The sequence below is a fragment of the Athalia rosae genome, chromosome 4, assembly GCF_917208135.1.
Source record: "Athalia rosae chromosome 4, iyAthRosa1.1, whole genome shotgun sequence".
In the NCBI taxonomy this organism is placed as follows: Eukaryota; Metazoa; Arthropoda; class Insecta; order Hymenoptera; family Athaliidae; genus Athalia; species Athalia rosae.
In genome coordinates, this window is record NC_064029.1 from 14,087,860 (window position 1) to 14,106,230 (window position 18,371).

Here is an 18,371-nt window from a genome sequence, read left to right on the forward strand (position 1 = left end):
CTCGTGTAATTTTTGTCTCGTTAATTAGTTTTTATACAATAAATTACTATAATTTCTAGAATTTGAAATTATAATGACTCCACCTCACGAAAATATAGAAGCACACCGGATGACTAACGGATACACAGGAATTGGGCTTGAATCAGTGGAGATAGGTTTGAGATGGTATTATACATATAAATACATGTATACATACACAACATCGCGTATCACATTACGTTTCTAATTACGAACTCGAAACTAATTAACTCATCTGCACAACTCGTGGATTGGTTCGCGATATAATTGAGTGTATTTTGATCGAGTAGATACCAACTTGGCGCGTCACTTTGTTCATAATTAGCTAATTATAATTACAAAGTTATGATAGATGCAAGCAATTGAATGCCACAACCTAAAAAACAAATTGCAGTTTACGAAATAGAATCGAGAAAAAATGATGGGAAGAAAAGATAAGATATACCTCAGAATAACCGTATCGATAAGACAGAGGAAAATTTCGATCACCTCCTTCTGCGTTATCAGCAGAATTTGCGGATAAAAAGCAGGAAAAAAGGAATTCGAAAAATTTTTTACAGATGACTCACCTCGCCGTGCATAATGAGTACTGGAATGGAGGTGATCAGAATAACGGCCCACGCGATGCATATCGCGAAAAATGCGTGTGCTTCGGTTCGTACCGACATCGAAGCGATCGGATGGACGACCGCCAAGTATCTGAAAAAAGCGAGAACACAAAATAAAAATTTATACGTATAATACGTGCATCGATAAAAGGACATGAAATTTGATGCGATACGTATGAATTCTGCGATCTCCATTTTCTGCCGTACCGCACACCTATATTATGGGCTCACGTAAAAAATTGAAAGAAAAAAAAAGTGATTAGACTGTCTGATCTGTTTCGCAAAGTAGAGGAGTGAAAATTACCGTACTTATGACACGTTTTTTTATTGGGAAATGATTTGAAATTGTTCAAACGATTTCTATTGAGGAAAGTGATTTTTCTTATATTTTCATATTACGACTACAGTATAATAGGATTTCTTGAATCTTGAATCTGTTGAGTGAGAACTACACCGAGTTTCTTCGAATGAGAAAATAAAATGCCTATAAAATTCACGAGTTATTTACTACTATCTCTCTGTATCTGTGTAATGTATATGAACACATCTCATGCCCGTGTATTATACCTATGGATATAGATAACTCATTTACGAGCACGGGGAAGAAAATGCCAAGAAATTTTTATCCCCTTCATATTCTTCCCACTGCAATTGACACGCGGCTCCGCTCGTTGTCAACCCCATAAATATTATATATATATATAACGCATCGTCGCATTCGCAGTGCGTTCTTGACACCATTTTATTATATTACGCTCTATGGTTTTCGTCGCGTGAGAAATGTCAGGTATTTTATAAGGTATTTTATATTATGGAGGATATAAGTATAACATGCATACCTGAACCACATACATCATACGGACGTCAAAAGGGAAGCGACAGGTATCAGACTGGTATGTTTGGAATTAAGTTATTTATGAATACCGAAATCCATTCAACTCCGAGTTTTTTTTAGGTCTACGCCCTTCTGAATATTGACCCTCCGTACATTTTTGATAAGATCTATCCGTTTCATCCACATAAAACTTTGAAGTTTGGTGTTTAATTATGATCAGTTGGCATTCTTTTTTTTTTTTTCTTTCTGAATGAACCTTTATGCTCGAGACGTGAGATTTTATCATCAGCTCAAAGCCGTTTCATTTAATACCAGAACTTACAACTTTTGCTAAAGTTTGACTCTTTTGCGGTACGTAACCGTGGACTATATTCGTAGGTACTTTATCGTGATCATGATTACAAACGATCGGGAGAAGAAGCTCCGGCAAAATTATTTCGATTACTTTGAGCCCCAGGCGCAGCTACAATATAACGAAGTTTCTGAACAAACTGCAGCAACCGATTCTACGAACACTTCTGACACGTATTTGCTGCTGTTTCCGCTGTCTGCAGAATCTCACGAGAGCTATTTACAAATCCGTTAGACGTGTGTATTGTATGTGATGTAAAGTACACCCCTATCGACCGTAATTAATCATACCATAATCCAGAGCGATGACAACTCAAGTTTAATATTGATTTTACGTAATCATCCAAGTACTTGAAAACCAGAGCTCCTCTCCTGCGATCATCGCAGATTTGTCAAACGGAATTTTTCCAGGACCAAAGAAAAACTTCCTGTTTAATTAAATATTCTATTTTCTCCTCGATCGAAGATTACTGAGGCTAATTGAACAGTTAGTGGATCACATGCTATGAATTAATCTTTCATTGACTCACCTATCCAAACTCATGAGAACCAGGGTGTACACACTGGCGCAAGCTGTGACGATGATTAAATATTGAACAACTTTGCACCATAAATTTCCAAATGGCCAGAAAGGCAGTACGTAATCCGTAGCAGTAAACGGTACACAAAATATCACAAACAACAAATCTGCTATGGCTAGATTGATTATTAACAGATTAGTTGTTGATCGCATTCCAGGATTAGCTGCTACCACAATTACGACGAGAAAATTTCCTACCAATCCAACGATACCGATTAAACCGAACAACAAGGGCACAGCTATAGAAACTATGCTCTGAAGAAGTTGATGATCGAATCCAAATCCAAAATCATCGAAGTTCGATTGATTGAACATACAAACTGTGGTGTTGAACGTAACGTTGCAAATCGGTTCCATTTTGTTGGAATTTTATTCTTTTATCAATTAATTTACCGTAAAATTATCTCCTCGAGAAAACACGTTTTTTATTCGTTCATTTATTTCCTCAACATTCGGCCAAAATTTATATCACAGGTGATCGTCTGTTTGAAAAAAAAAAAACTGCAAATTTTTCATTTAATTTATCCACGTTTACCAAATTGTTAGAAAAATTGAGAAGAAAAAATTAAATCATCTCCGTGTTAATTTGAGAAAAAAAATCCTTTCCGTATATCATTGGTTTATTTTTTATCAAAACATATCGTAAATTTGATAACTGATTATGAAGTTTCTGTTTATACGTCGAGTTAGGTTTACGGCAGGCAATAAATTTTCATGATTTTCATCCGATTCCGCTGCTTCAACTTATGATCCTCGCACAATTTTTCTTTTCCACGAGATTCTCCGTTTTCTTTTTTTCTTCTTTTTTTCTTTCTTATTCTTCTTCCGTATGCTTTTCAACTTCTCGGCACACAAGACTCACCCCTTCATATCTACCTCAGAAGTTCACTCCGCAAATGTTGTGTGTGTGTGTGCGAAGGTTCAGAAAATATTGCAAAGGATTCATATCTCTTTTTCGCTCGAGATCCAGCATCTCCTTAATTATTAAAACCGTCGTGAAGAACGACATTAAAATTTTTTCTTAATCACCGGTAAAAATCTCGTAACTCGTTTTGAGGTTTTCGACCAATTAAAAGTCAGCTGTTCTCCCCGTTTATCTCGAATACCATCATTTGCTTAAATTTGTGCAAGCATAACACGTTGCGTGAAAAAAAATTCTTCGTATTCGTGTGAAAAATTGATTGTTATGTTCCAAATCTTGGGTGTTTTCTCAAAAAAAAATCGATCAAACATATTCATATTTGAAAGAGAAATAAAAAACGTTACCCGCTTTTCAATGCATTTGTGAACATCAGCAAGTATAGAGCTTTCATCGCAACTGCTGATTTATACAATTTTCAGTTTTTGCTTTTACCAAAAACGATATAAATGGTAATGGTTTTTTTCAATATCTGTCAAGATTTTGTTGTTTCAGGATCGCCGTTGAATAATATCACTGTTTTTCTTTCTCTGAAGAGTGCTGTATCCTTTCAAATTTATCAACAATATTATCATCACTCGCTTTTATCAAGGATGAAAATTCAAAAATTCAATTCTCTTCTACAAATCGTTCGAGCTGGTGATATCATCAGTTTGAAGTTGGAGAAAAGAAGACTGAGAAGAAAGAGATTCAAGTGATCGAGTGACTTGTATCACTACGAAAGATTCGTTGATGTGATTATAGAGAAGAACGAAGTCGGTATTGCGATATTGTGCAATATCAATACTTGTTTCAACTTCGATCGTGCAATGAATTCTGAATTTTTTCTCTTTCGGGCAGCAATCGATTTACATTTACGATAAACCTTAACAGTCGCAATATGCCTTTTTTTTTGTCAATGAATTTATCGAGTGTTATATTAAACTATGTGAAAACTTATGGTGATTTATTTTTCTCGATATGCTCATATTTATACCGATATATTATTATCTGTAGTTGTATGTCCGGCTGCAGAAAGCGGCACACCGGATGTTCGTAGTCGTAGGCCTTCGTTTGACGCGCCACAAATGTTCGCTGCAGCGGTAAAAAAATTTGTTAAAAAATTTCAGAATGTTCTTTACTCGTCAGACCAAACTCCGATCCAGACACATGAGAATCTCGAAATTATTCACACGAGAAAATGAGAATCGGGTGGATAGTTCGTCGTGAATTTTATCATTTAATTTTCACGTTCAAAAATCGAGTTAAATAACTGTGAAGGAACTTGGGATATTTTTTCATCACACGTTAAAGTTTATCGTTATATTCAAATGGCATCGTCCTGAATTCGTTATGTCTTAGTTTTTCGATTTGTTTCGTTTTTACTTCAGCGTTGCGACCGCTAGAAATAGCGTCGCTGACGGTGGATACGACGCGACTGGTATACGGCAAAGCGAAAATGTAAGTAGTCGAGATCAAGGTTTGAGCCGGCGCGCCTTGATTTTTGCTCGAAGCGCGCGCCGTACGTTTGTCATCGAACAAAAAATAAAAGCACACGGTCGAAAAGCCCGGTCAGTAAAGCGGAGACGAAAGCTGCACGTTGGTAGCGCAGGAAAAGCTTTTACCAGTCCACAGCAATACCCTGTGAGAGATGAATCTTCACGTGGTCCGTATCTTCCACCGACAATATGATCCTTTAGCCAACGTAGGTGTTTTAGATGATACCCATTGAGCATCCGCACTTGCAGTTATATCGATTTAATATTAGTTGGTTTGAAAAGACGCTTCGTGAATCAATGAAGATTTTTCTTTATGCCTTTTTGTTTCGAAAAAAAACTAAGGGTAGCTTGTTTTTCGTGAACTTATTTTGATTTCGAATTATCGCTATGATTCCTGGCTAGCAGATGAGAGTCGAGATCGAGAATCGTTTTAGATCTTAGTGCGATAGTTTCGGATTCGATGATGTATGTGATAAACTTTAGTTGCAGTTCATTCAGTTATTTGGTTTATAACTTTTTGAATCCAAGTGATTTATTAGCGCTGAGCTGGCTCACGGCGTAATTTTTTTCTTCCCGAATGTTGGTAGAGAGTCGAAATAGGTATATAAACTGGGTGACGTTATCCGTATAGTATCCAATAAAATATCGCTTTCAATCAATGCAGTAGCTAGAAAAATCCAATTTATTGTCCAGCATAGATATCCTCTGAGCTGATTTTCTCAGTAGAGAATTTTTCCCCGTTGGCCATTCGACGATCAGTTCACTCTAAACTTTCGCTTGAACCGCCGCGTCTCTTTTACTATCTCTTTTTCTTTTTTCTTTCTTTTTTTTCCCCAAAATCGTATATATACGTACATCTACACAGTTATGCTTCGCTTCTATCGCCTTTTCACTCAGGCGCTTTATAAATCGAGTTATTTTAATGGATCCCTAGCGCAGAAAAGTTCGTGTTTTTCCGACTTTTGATCCGATGAGGTTTTTATAAGCGATTCGTGCGCATCTAGACACTATATCGAGAAAATATCAGTCTTTGTGGCGGCTCAGAGATGATTTCTCTCATCTCTATCGTTTTTTTTTTACTTTTCTCTCAATATTAGTAATTTTTTTTCTTTTTTTTTCTAAAGAGCTTCTGCGCGAGACGGATAAAAGTACGATATAGAACTAACGAAAAACTCGTTAGTGAACTTGAAAGGAACAAAAATTTTCCAACGGTATATCACAGCCAACGTTTTACGAACCAATATCACAAAGTCCTTACGGTAAATGAGCGCCATTTCAACGGTCCCTAATAATAATTCACTAGGCATTCGCGTGATACCAGAATTTGAATCAGCGTCCGATTCAGAATCTAATTCTCGCAATTCCTCAGCTTATAATATCAATGCATTTGGTTTTCAGAGCGTTGTATTATTCGGAAAAACGTATACGTAGTTCGGTTGGGATTAGGGATTAGTTGCCTGGGTAACATGCAACTGTATTGAAAACTTCGTTGGATAAAAAAATTTGAAGATGAGTTGCGGATGTATAACGATCGAGGTAGAATTCGACGATGAGGAACTGTTACCAACGGACCGAACGAATAGATTGACATTCGGAATTATCGACCTTCGATCTTGAGATATCCTGTCGTTTTACTACCACTGCACAGCTATTGGAAGTTATAGTGGGCAATAAAAAACAGCAGATTACTTTTCGTCGTCGATATAAATTTCGCCACGGTTGCCCTTATACCTTTCCCCTTCGATCTCGCGTAACTGCGGCAAAAGAGAACAAAAAAAAAAAAACTACCTCCCGAGAAAAGAAACCGCTTAAAGCTTGCGTCACAGGGTTGTAATTAATAATAATTGCAGCATCCAATGATATATCTTCAGCGGCAAAAAAAAAAAAAAAGGAGAAAGGAAGTAAAAGAAAAGAAACCAGGAAGGAGCAAAATGTAAAAAAAAAGAATGAGAAAAAAAAACCGCTGCGAGAGCAAAAACCGATGATTCATTTCCATGTTCATTCATTTTCAGAGATTATATATTTTGTTAACTCAAGAGAGGGTGGTTGGTTTTTTGTTTTTTCCTGTTTTCGAAACTTAAGTGGAGTTCCAACGCAGCAGTTTTCGCTTATTATTGACGTCTGAATTAAAGCGTAGCGTTGAAATCACGAGAAAAAAAAAAAAAATTAAAAGTTTTTACCGGAGTTCATTTTTTTTTCCCTTATTCCTTTCCTCTTCCTGACTATAAACCTGACCGGAGGATTAGAGATGGAAAGTCTTTTGAACCCTACAGCGCCCTGTTCGCAACCCCAAAGGTGCACTAAACTTGTTCGGTCATCCCAAGACGCAGGGGTGATTTCGATGGCAGTGCCCTTCCTTTGTTCTTTTTTTTTTTTAAGTTTGTTTCATTTTTTTTTTATTTTCTATTTTTTACACCATTTACCCACACTTTTACGAGCGCGACGTAGCGATAAAATATTGACGATCGACCCACGGGGTACGATTCACCTCTACTTTGTTCCTTTTTACCGTAAAGTTTTACTCCATTAATGCATTTACCTGTCTGCCGGTTGCTCCTTATTCTCCTTTTCATCTTTCGTTTCATGATTCTTCTTCTTCTCCTTCTTCTTCTCGTCATATTGCTCCGAATTGGCACTACGGCTAGCCATCTTTTCTCTCGTATAACCGAGCCTTTAAACTTTAAACAGTTTCCTTTCTCTATACGAACAATATTATATCTTCATATCCGTTCTCGGAAACGCTGTGACCGAAAGCGTAGTTTTGACGAAAAGTTTTGTACAAAGTTTAACTGAGATTCTTGAGTTACTTCCTTCTAAACTTTCAGCGGTAAATTATACAGTAGGATAATTTTTAATGGGTGCAAATGCTCAATAATCACTATTCATCACGATGCTGAACAATTAGAATTTTGATGAAAAATTATTTTCTTACGATTTGTGGTATCCTAATTCTCTGAGGCTGAGATTTTTTGAAAGAAATTTTTTCATTTTGTGAAAGGTGGGTATTTCTACTTACTCATCATACCAATTCTTTGATCCCCTATTCCGACGAAGTCGACGTTCTGCTCTTTCAATAAAAAATATGGAGTGAATAATTAGACACTTTTCAACCACAACATGAAATTTGAAGCCACGGTATTAAATAGTTATTTATTTTTTATTTTATTTAATTAGCGATCAAATGTCGAGTCTCATCTATCGAACTCATGGTATATTACAAAATGCTATCATATGAATTCCAGAGAATCGTCGATGAAGATTCTATGAATTTACAGCGATTTTATACTGTCGAGTATAACGTACGTCGATTTTTACCCTTTCAAATGATTAACGGAAATCGCAGACGAAGCTGAAGTCAGATCGCAATGCAGAAGATATTTTTATAGTTTTACTGGCCTATCCGCGATCAATAAACGGTTTCAAAATTGACATTTCGTTTCATGCTGCATAAGAAACGGTGTCGTACCTACCTAATTCTTTCCTGTTACTTTGTCGACAATCGTCTGGGTCAATACCCTCTGAGCCAAATTTTTGGCGAAATTAGTAATCTGGTCGGTAATGCTAGGTTTTCGAGGTGGCGGTTGTCCGTAACCACCCTGTGGATTGTAACCTCCCTGGGGATTGTAACCACCCTGAGGATTGTAACCACCCTGAGGATTGTAGCCACCTTGTGGGCGATATCCACCCTGTGGATTGTAACCCCCTTGTGGATTATATCCACCCTGTGGATTGTAACCTGGTGGCCCGTATCCTCTGGTATTTTGATTGGGATAACCTTGAACTGGACCTGGATAACCTGATGCGCCCTGATTAGGATAACCAGCATTTACATTACTACCCGACGTTCTTCTGACAGCTGTTTCTCCACCACTAGGATAACCCGAGGTTCCAGAAGTAGGATATCCGGAAGAACCGGAACCGGGGTATCCGGAAGAACCGGAACCGGGGTATCCGGAAGAACCAGAACCGGGGTAACCAGAGGAACCAGAACCAGGGTATCCGGAAGAACCAGAACCGGGGTATCCGGAAGAACTGGACCCAGGGTATCCGGAAGAACCGGAACGAGGATAGCCTGAGTTACCGGAACTTCCACTAGGATACCCCGGGTAACCAGAACTTGGATATCCAGAATTTACTTGACTGGTTCTAGTTCTCTGAGCAGTTGGATCCGAAGAGCCACTTGAAGGATAACCAGATCCGGAAGGATAACCCGAGCCGGAAGGATATCCAGAGGATGTAGGATTGCTAGAGGATCCGGAAGTAGGATACCCGGAGTTAGTAGGATATCCAGAAGATGAAGTTCTAGATCCAGTTGATCCTGAGCTTGGATAACCTGATCCCGATGGATATCCGGAAGCAGTTTCACTTCCAGTCTGACGTCTCGGTACATCCCTAACGTCTCCACCACCATCTTCTGCAAACATTTCATCGACTGCCTCCTAATTACTACAAATAAGATCTTTTTCCGACCCCCAACATGCCATGCCGAGTCCAACACCCTTCATAGTATCACAATAATCGATAACAACCTTCATATTCTGCTACCATAGCAGGACTCGTTGTTAAGTAAAATTAATTTTTGCCAAGCTTCTGCGATTCTGCTTAAAGTTAGATATCTCGTTGCCACGGCGGTTTGTTTCCGTGTAGAGTAGGTTCGAGACCTGGTTAATATTTGAGAATAGTGTTGGTTAATTATGCCAGAGTTAATTCATGAATAATTCATTATATTTCGTTATTCCTTATCGTTCCTAAATTAATCAAGCATTGTTTTCAATCATGCCTTGAAACGCACCAAAGTTATTCATGGATTCAATTATAATCTTCAATAAGTTTGATTCGAGGTGCCAGTAAAAAAAGTCGGGGGGAAAAACATGATGATCTCGATGACTTCATGAACGAAAAATCAGATGCCTCAAGTATTTGTGGAAAGCTATGTATTTTTGGTAGAGTTAAAATTTGATTACGTCAAATTGTGTAGTCAAAACTTACAAGTATGTTTCTAAGTACCTATTTGTCTGACATTTAGCGTAAATATTTTGACGCCAGCGTATTTTTATTATCATATTATTAGTATACTTTCGTAACCTTCTTCTCTTGATCACCGGAATTTTTTTTTTTATTCTTATCATCGTCCGAATTCAAGTATAAAAAGCCTGACTTTATGGAATAATAAATACGAAAATCGTACCGATGAACTCAATTTAGTTCCGTAGAGTGTGCACAAATATTTGCGCAGGTCACGGTCGATCTGTAGATATGATTGATGTATAAATACTCATTGTCAGTACGGTGTAATTTCGTTGGAAAATGTCATTCAATTTCAGAGTCCCCCGGGTTTCTTGAGGGTTTCGATCGATAGAACGGGGTTACTTGATTAGCTAGAGAAGGTCCAAACTCTGTTTCCCCGATTGTCTGTTCTAGCGTGAGAGGTATAATATCCTGCATTTTGAAGTGTACCGGAAGTACCGCCTCCAGAACTAGAAGGACGCCCTCCGTACCATCCCCCATTTCCACCCCCAAAGATTCGAGTGTAAATCGAATTGTCTCCAATTGTATTTCTGTTTCCAGACTGACCGGATGTCCTTCCAAACGAAGATGTTCTCGGCGGTGGTGTAGGTCGTACATAAGGATTATAATTCCCTGCCGGTCTTCGCGCTGCAGGACCTGAGAAATGATTTTCGAAATATGATGTGTAAGCGTCGAAAAATGATCACCGTTTGGAAAAAAGTTGCACTTGTTTCAACCGAAATCTCAAACAATATTCAGTAAATAAATCTTCCGATGATTCTGACGAAGCTTCACATTATGTATGTCGTTGTCACTTATAGTCTTGGATATGTTCGACCCATTGACCTATCATAGCGTACGATAATTACTTGGAAAACTTATGGACGCCATATCTGTGCTACACTTGTATCAATTATTGAGCCAGTATGAAGTTAAGATCAAAGTTCAAGTGGTTGATAAACTTTTGGAGATAGAAAATAATACGACTTAGACTTTAGTCGCATCAAATGAACTTGATCGATCTGTACGAGAAATCGAATAATTTTTTTGCCGTCACAATATATCGTATAGGATCTATACAGAACTGAAAAAAAAAAAAAAACGATGAGGAATTATCGACGCTAAATTAATTGAGTTTTTTCTTTCTTTCGTTTACGTTAAAAAATAGACGAATCTATATTTTTAACTACGTGTATACTTGTACGTTCATACATAATATATTAATCATTACAGTTTCAATTTTTAATTGTCTAGCATACCTTTGTTCTTTTTTTTTTTTATTATACAATCTCTAGACTTAAATTAATATTATAGTTACATTATTAAGGACTATATGATACACCCTTATTATATGCGTTAGAAAATGATTGAACTCATATACATTTCTGTTGGCTTGCGATTTGATTATTTGTTGGATATAACGATTCTGGAAATGCTATTCGAAAATTTTCCGAAATTTTTCTAGAAGCTGATCACGCAGCTGATTACGTAGTTGCTTTGTCAAAATGAGAAATTTCAAAATCGATTCGCGACAATCCTATAACATTCTAGTTTCTTTTATCGAACAATAAATGGAATATAGAAGACACATAGAAAGCTATATAAGGCACGTAAATAACGATGCTGTCCATGTATAATTATGTAGTCATAGATAAAATATTATCGCATTTTTTTCTCTTCTCCTGTTTAATTTTCAACGAATAGGTACTTGAGTGAATATTATCGTACAATGTCCCTCAAAATTATCACAACTCTGTTCGTACACGTAATACAATTGAATAAATTATCACAACCTATACGTCAAAATTACAAATTTTCACAAATCACTATCGGGGGGTACAGAATTTTATAAACATCATAGGAGTCTACGAAAAATCTCGTAGAACCCCATTAAAGACATCGTATAAATATATTCTCGAGTTTTAGAGAGAACGAAGAATTTGATTTTCAGCGGTAAACAACGGTAGAAAAAAAAAAAAAAAATTAACTTTAATTAGAAAATGACAGAATGAGAGGGTTGAAGAACAGAAAAATATTGGAATATCCATTCACGATATTACTTGGAACTCGGTACGTTGAAATTCTACCACGGTCGGTGGGGGAAAAAACGATTTTAGCCAGAGGGATAAAAATTTCGCGGAAAACGGGAGTTCCCATTTAATTTAAAACTCGACAATTTGACAGTTGACAAATTTGAAAATTCTACGGAACAATGCAAAACTTATGTAATTTTCCCAACCCACTAACCCGGTAACGCAACAGCCGAGAAAAATACAAGTGATGAAAAAAAAAGAAAAAAAAAAAAAAGAAAAATTGGTGAAGTGGATGGAATAGAATGAAATAGAGTAATAGTATGGGGTTGGTACGGTAGACGGAACGAAATGAGAAAAGAAATAATATCTAAAAACTAAAATTATAATATAATATCCACATAGCTGTCCATTTCATCTAGATGATGAATTTATACATTCAATTAATGACTAACAATTTAGGAAAAATTTCTAATGAACGTCGCTGAGCTGATTAGAATAATGAAAATCGTTGGTACAGCGGTCGAAGTCGCTTCATTTTTGCGATAGCGTGTATTCGAGTTATAGGTGGAGTGACCACGATTTTGATAAGTATTAGGATAATTCTGATAACCAGGATATTGTTGGGGGTAATTAGTTTGATAGGGATAATTACTCTGTTGTGGGTAACCCGCTGGATATCCAGCAGAATTTTGTTGCGGAGAATTCGGATAAGATTGAGGAGGATAATTGGACTGTGGATAGTTAGTTTGACCAGGTACCGGCATACGGTTAACGCTAGGATAAGGCGGATATCCAAGATTTGTACCACCCGATGCCGGATAGGGTAAACTACCGGAAGAACCTGAATTCGTACCATAATTATTATTCGATGGATCAGGTGGGTACCCCAAATTAGTACGAGAATTTACAGGATAGTTACGATCCGGGTTAATAGGAAGTGCCGGAGCATTTGCATTCGCGTATGGATTATTTTGGGGATATGACGGATTCGAATTTGACGATACGGAAGGCGTATCATGATGAACGTTCGTTTGCGATGACTGCCCATTCACGGTTGAGACCCCGGCGGAATCGTACCCTGAAAATAGGGAGGTGGGTTTGATGACGGGATTTCTTTTCCCTACTATTTTCTTGCACATAAATTTTTGCCCTTTTCTATCAATTAAGCTGCGCTTTACACCATGCAACTCCATATCAGTCGGTACAAGTGAACAATCCATTGATCAGGGTTAGAAACATTCGTGCCAAATTATAAACAAAATAATTAACACCACAAAAAAAAAAGAGAATAAGAGTGAAATTTCGAACCCGAAAATTTGGAAAAAAATTCTATCATGCAATTCCGTTCCTCCTTTTTTTTTGCCTTGTTTAAATTAAATCCCGGTTAAATTAAACCGAGCTAATTAACTCTCCAATTTTAATTAGATGAAGTGAAAACCACATGTATTCAAAGGTAGGGGTCTAATTTGGTTACAACCTTCTCCATTTTTTCACCGATAATGATCGTGTTATCGCATGTGCTTCTTTTTTTCACTATAGGTACGCATAACTCAATTCAAATAATTTCATCGATAAAAAATGTGAACGAATCACACGATTAGGTGAAGGGTTCGATGCAATCATTGAGACGATATTATGCATGATGACTGAATGATTAGACGGATAAGTACGTGCCCATAAACCAAATGAATTTCACAAACACCGCATCACATAAGACTCATGCGAAAGCGTAACAGATCAGGAACGTGCGCAATACATCAAAATACGGGATGGATATCGAATAAAATCTGGATTTGTAAATCAAGCGTAAATTTTTCCGCGTTGAAGGCTCGTGGAGGGAGTTGTCGCTTTATTTTTTAATAAACACAATTATTGTAACGTTATTCCGATCTGTGATCAAAAATCTGTGAGCGTAAATGTGTTTTCGTTTTATCAATTAATTTCAATAACTTATTTTTCGAACAAAAAAAAAAAAATCAATCGTTCTGTATCGATCCCATATCTTATAACTTATACGTGTGCTTAGGTGTGATCAACAAGGAAGAGAAGAAATACCAAATCTCCAAAAGATAACAGACACCACAGAAGACATCTATAACATATTACAGCCTCTACTAGACTTAACTTTTTCAATTGATAGTTAAAAAAAATTAATCTATACATGCAGCTAATCTATTAATCATCAGTAGAACTTTCGTTCGTTTCCACAAATCTATGTATCATAAATACGAAGAAACAAATTAAATAACAGAGAATGAAGACAGAAGATGAGAGTCGATGAAAAATATTTATGTATTTTGTTTTATTGAAACATACCTAATCCTGGAACGGTGTTGACGCAAGTTGGTCTTCCATTTTCTGTTTTGCAGTACTGACCACTGGGACAAATCATCGTGGTGCAACTTTGGCCTACAGATAACACAAGTATTTTATCGAATTATAGAAATAAAATTTCAACCGTGAGTAATCTGTACTGCAGTACTGGTGACGTGCTGAACGTTTTGAGAATGAGAAAACAATAAATCGAAAGGAAGCGAGAATTGAAGCTTGTGTAAAATTTCTCACCGCTGCCTGCATCGGTGTTCCGTTTACAAGTGGGATAACGTCCGCACTGATCACGTTGATAAATCGTGCAAGGATCTTCTTCCATTACACAAACTTCGGCACTAGGACAACCGATATCTCTACACGTCCTTCCATATTCTGAAAGGATCAATCTTTGATAAAGTACAACAGTGGTTACGTCCGGAGAAAATTTTCCGACAAAAGCTCGCGATATTTCGTTAGAAGAGGGATCTATTTCGTTTCGTTTATTCTTGTTTGCTCTATCATCGGGTCCGAGAAATCATAATTAGCCATTGTGAATAACAGTATTCGCCATCCGATCAAATATCCGTCAATCAACTCCATATTTTTGCTCGATTCGGTTCTTTTTTTTTTTTTTTATTCCTTTTTTGCTTTCATCAGCGCCAGCAGCTATTCCCTGCAGGAGTTTCACGCGTTTCAAAATATTAATGCCTATCAGAGTCCACAGCTCTGCTCGCCGTCAGACTATGAAGCTTCTATACCCGGTGAATAAATAACTTGCAAAAACAACAAAAAAAAACCAACAGAAAAACAGAAAATCGCCACTCCAGATTTTTGTGTGAATCGCCTGTAAGCCTTCGAGTAGTGGATGAAACGCCAAAAAAATGAATGGGGTGGTTTACCTTGAGACAAATGAAAAAAAAAACCAGGCAATTTTACGTTACATGGCGTATGGAAATATCGATATACCTAAATGATATATCCCATAAAAATTAATCAATGCGCTTGATTTTTCTACATTTTCTGTTTTGGAATTCAGACTGCAAACGTCTTGGCAGTTACAGGCTGATTGTATTCATATTATGTCGCAAGAATAAGATCTGCATGCGCATGTTAAAAATTTGCATCCGCTCGGTTAGATATAATACACCATGTAACTAATTGAATTGTACCAATTCAAAGGTCAGAATAATTGAAAAGTCTTGCAGGTAACTTGAGATTTAATTCATTCAACACTTCAACGTAAAGCGAAACGTCCTGATAAAACGTACGAATGCGAAAAATAAATCAGATATTTCAGAAACTCTTTTTTCCCTAGTTTCCAGACTGAACCAGCTCGAAATAAACTCCTCTTTATGATGTTCAAACCTATATCGCAAGCAATTACACCTTTTACGGAAACCCGATACAATCATGCGCCAATTAAAAACTGGTTTTTCTAGTTTTCAGAATCAATTTTTCACTAACTACAATACCCTATACAGTGTACGGTGTAATGGCGTATTGATCAAAATAATCAATTCATTACTTCAACTTTGTTGAAATTCGTCAAACCGATATACCTAAGCCACATTGGCAATAGATTGACCTTTACAATTCACGATCATAAAATGCGAAAATTTTATTCATATCCAAGAACGATCTAACATCTTCGATGTACAAACATTATTTCTACACGTGTTGCTGCAGCGCGTTTATATCAATTCTCGCGCGTCAATCTTCATTATATAGTATGCATTGATATCTCGTAGCCTTGAAAAAAATTTCCGCTATAATCGCTGCATCCGGAATCCATACGATATATATCTTTCATGATTACTTTTCCTTCTGACCACAGGGAGTTAATTTTCCAAATAAGGGTTCGGTCGGGAATGACGTCACACGTGTCTAAATGAGGGTATACGCTATATGCTCGGTCATAGATCGAAAATTATTTACTCCGAATGGTTTGTACGAAGTACATAGAGCTATATATTACATGATTATAGATAAAAATTATTATTTCTGTGAAAGACTTACTGGAAAACGGTGCGACACCGGCCAGTGACGTCACCAGTAGAATTGCGACGCCACATTGCGACGCGAAAGTCATTTTGAAAACTGTAACAAAGATTAAACAAAAAATCGATAAATAAAAATATCAATATATGTAATACGCAACGATGTCACAGCGAGTCTATTTCATAGGGTCACTGAACTGATATTTCATTGCAGAAATATAACAGACTACGATTATTCAACTTGCAGTGTACGTGCGCCTTTAAATATTTCGCATAAATGATCATAAAAATTAACCGTTGACGCTTCAAATACTTTTGCAAACGTATGGTACGTGTACGTACAACACGTATAGGTACGTGTGTCGGTTTTTACAACGAATCGCGATGATCATCGAGCGTTCGTTACGAACTGCAGTTAACAAAGAAGTGTTCGGTCGTATACAACCACATCCAGCGGAAATGATTAATAAACTGGTTCCGAACGATCACTTAACAGCAGACTTTGTTCGATTAGTTCGTTACTACTGTTCGTAGAATTGATAGAAAAAAAAAATTGATCAGCCTCAATTATTGTCGCGGTATTATATGGAACCGGAAACAATTCATAGCCACGAGTGAATCGAAGGTTGCGAGTAGAAAAGAGAAATGGTAAAAATTCAATCGCGCTGCAGTCTTTCCCAGCGAATATGGTCGTAAAATAAACTTCGATCTTAAACGTGTATCAATAGCAGTTAATAGCGAACAACCGAGTAAAGTACGTGAAATTTTTAGTGTCCAGTGATGTAAGGCAGAGATCATCTCTTCGACAACGTAATAATAAATTTACACGCCTCATATACGATCGCGCTGGTCGGACGGATGGATAGAGATTCGAATAGCTTGATGTCGAGTCAAATTGGCTTGGTTATTCAAAGCGAGTTTGTCGAGGGTCAAATATTGTGCAGACATTGAACCGCGAATTGAAAAGGTTTTGCCATATATTCGTGAAGTAATAACGAAAGATCTTCAACTCGAGGACAAACCCCCGCTTGCCGGATATTGTGATTTAAAAATGGAGGGAAGCAAGCTGCCCGGATATAATTCTTTTCCTTCAATTTCTTTTTTCTTTTTTTGTTTTTTTTCTTTCAACGAGTATTATTCACGCTGTGATAAAATAAAAGAAATATTCTATAAATAAACGTGATGGACAATTTCAGAGAAAACTATATTTATCGTATCACATGGTCAGACAACGATTCGCGCTAATGTGTAACCATTTTTTTTTTATTCATCTCACGCTTCTGCGACGCAGAAGTACCACGTCCACGATCGTGTGATCCAACGAGACGATTCGCGATCCCGATAAAACATGTGTACCAAAAAGAAAGATATTGTCAATGAGATTTTCCAAATTTATCATCAATTTGCAGCTAATTACCAATGACCCCGTAAACGTACTTGGGCGAGCGTTACAACACTGAAATTATGACTCTATAGCATCTCCACGATAATATGAGCGATCAATAACCCACCGCGTCGGTATTTTTTGGATAGTCTGAGGAGAATCAAATATTCCAGCTATTAGTCTCATCACCTGCTGACAACGTGATAACGATCGAACCATTTCGATGGGAAATTATTTTTTACTATAAAATGTCAAGTGAATCGATCCACGGTTTTTAATTACCGGACTCGGAGGCTCCGACAGAATTCCAAATTTGGTCTGAAGGCGAGCCACGATGATCAGCGATTCTCGTAAAACTTGTTTGTTATTTTAATCCACGTATAGCAAAGAATAATTAGTGTAAGAAACGCGATAATCGACGAGATATTGTTCGCTCGAGAAATACACCCGTGTGACGATGTAACAAGCATTTGTATTCGATGACAATCGTACGAAAGTACGTACAGTGAAGTAGAGGAACGAACGATGTAATATTTATGGAGTAATTCGTTAGTGTTCCTCATCAAAGTGGACAGATAGTTTCTCTTCGCTCGAACGCGCATGACATTGAGACCGTCAGGATTTAGAAAAATCGTACGTCTCCGATATCAAAAACAACAACGTTACGTCGAATAATTTGCGTCAAGATCTTACCTTTCGATATTCCCACTTAATCACAAATAAAACTGTTGTTTAACAATTAAATAAAAATGAATAAAAGGTTTTACAGTAATGTGCGTAGAAGACTTGATCTACACTTGGCCAACGTTACTGTGACACTGAAGCGGTTGTAGGAATCCAATATGGCCGTT

The 18,371-nt window shown here is 37.1% G+C and overlaps 2 protein-coding genes across 5 annotated transcripts in view; both read right to left on the minus strand.

Annotated features, from left to right (window-relative positions):
- Nucleotides 1-7,802, minus strand: part of LOC105693581 (allatostatin-A receptor-like) — a 40,991-nt gene extending 33,189 nt beyond the window's left edge. For all 3 annotated transcript variants that reach the window (XR_007278170.1, XM_012413610.3, XM_012413609.3), the window contains exons 1-2: nucleotides 2,343-7,802; nucleotides 588-717 (exon numbers count right to left, since the gene is read on the minus strand). Coding sequence is in view for 2 of the 3 variants with exons in the window: in XM_012413610.3 (XP_012269033.1) it covers nucleotides 588-717; nucleotides 2,343-2,749 (537 nt within the window). In the remaining variant the exon portion in view is untranslated. The remainder of the gene's footprint in view (nucleotides 1-587; nucleotides 718-2,342) is intronic.
- Nucleotides 7,803-7,938: 136 nt separating this feature from the next.
- Nucleotides 7,939-18,365, minus strand: LOC105693578 (pro-resilin-like). 2 transcript variants are annotated; one of them, XM_048654508.1, is made up of 5 exons: nucleotides 18,214-18,365; nucleotides 16,156-16,236; nucleotides 14,395-14,532; nucleotides 14,146-14,238; nucleotides 7,939-9,203 (listed from the first exon to the last, which is right to left on the minus strand). In XM_048654508.1, exons 2-5 carry the CDS (start codon nucleotides 16,226-16,228, stop codon nucleotides 8,260-8,262), a joined length of 1,248 nt encoding a protein of 415 aa, XP_048510465.1. In that variant the 5' UTR covers nucleotides 16,229-16,236; nucleotides 18,214-18,365; the 3' UTR covers nucleotides 7,939-8,259. The 2 variants fall into 2 exon arrangements, with proteins under 2 accessions (XP_048510465.1, XP_048510464.1); XM_048654507.1 differs by having other exon boundaries at nucleotides 7,939-9,221.
- Nucleotides 18,366-18,371: the final 6 nt, after the last annotated feature.

What these genes read in the sequence shown, in the direction of transcription:
- LOC105693578 (XM_048654507.1), bottom strand. Translation starts at nt 16,228, where the DNA reads ATGACTTTCGCGTCGCAATGTGGCGTCGCAATTCTACTGGTGACGTCA. An exon ending in GAACACCGATGCAGGCAGCG is followed by an intron (nt 14,239 to 14,394) that starts GTGAGAAATTTT and finishes TGTTATCTGTAG; the next exon opens with GCCAAAGTTGCACCACGATG. An exon ending in CAACACCGTTCCAGGATTAG is followed by an intron (nt 9,222 to 14,145) that starts GTATGTTTCAAT and finishes ATTAGGAGGCAG; the next exon opens with TCGATGAAATGTTTGCAGAA.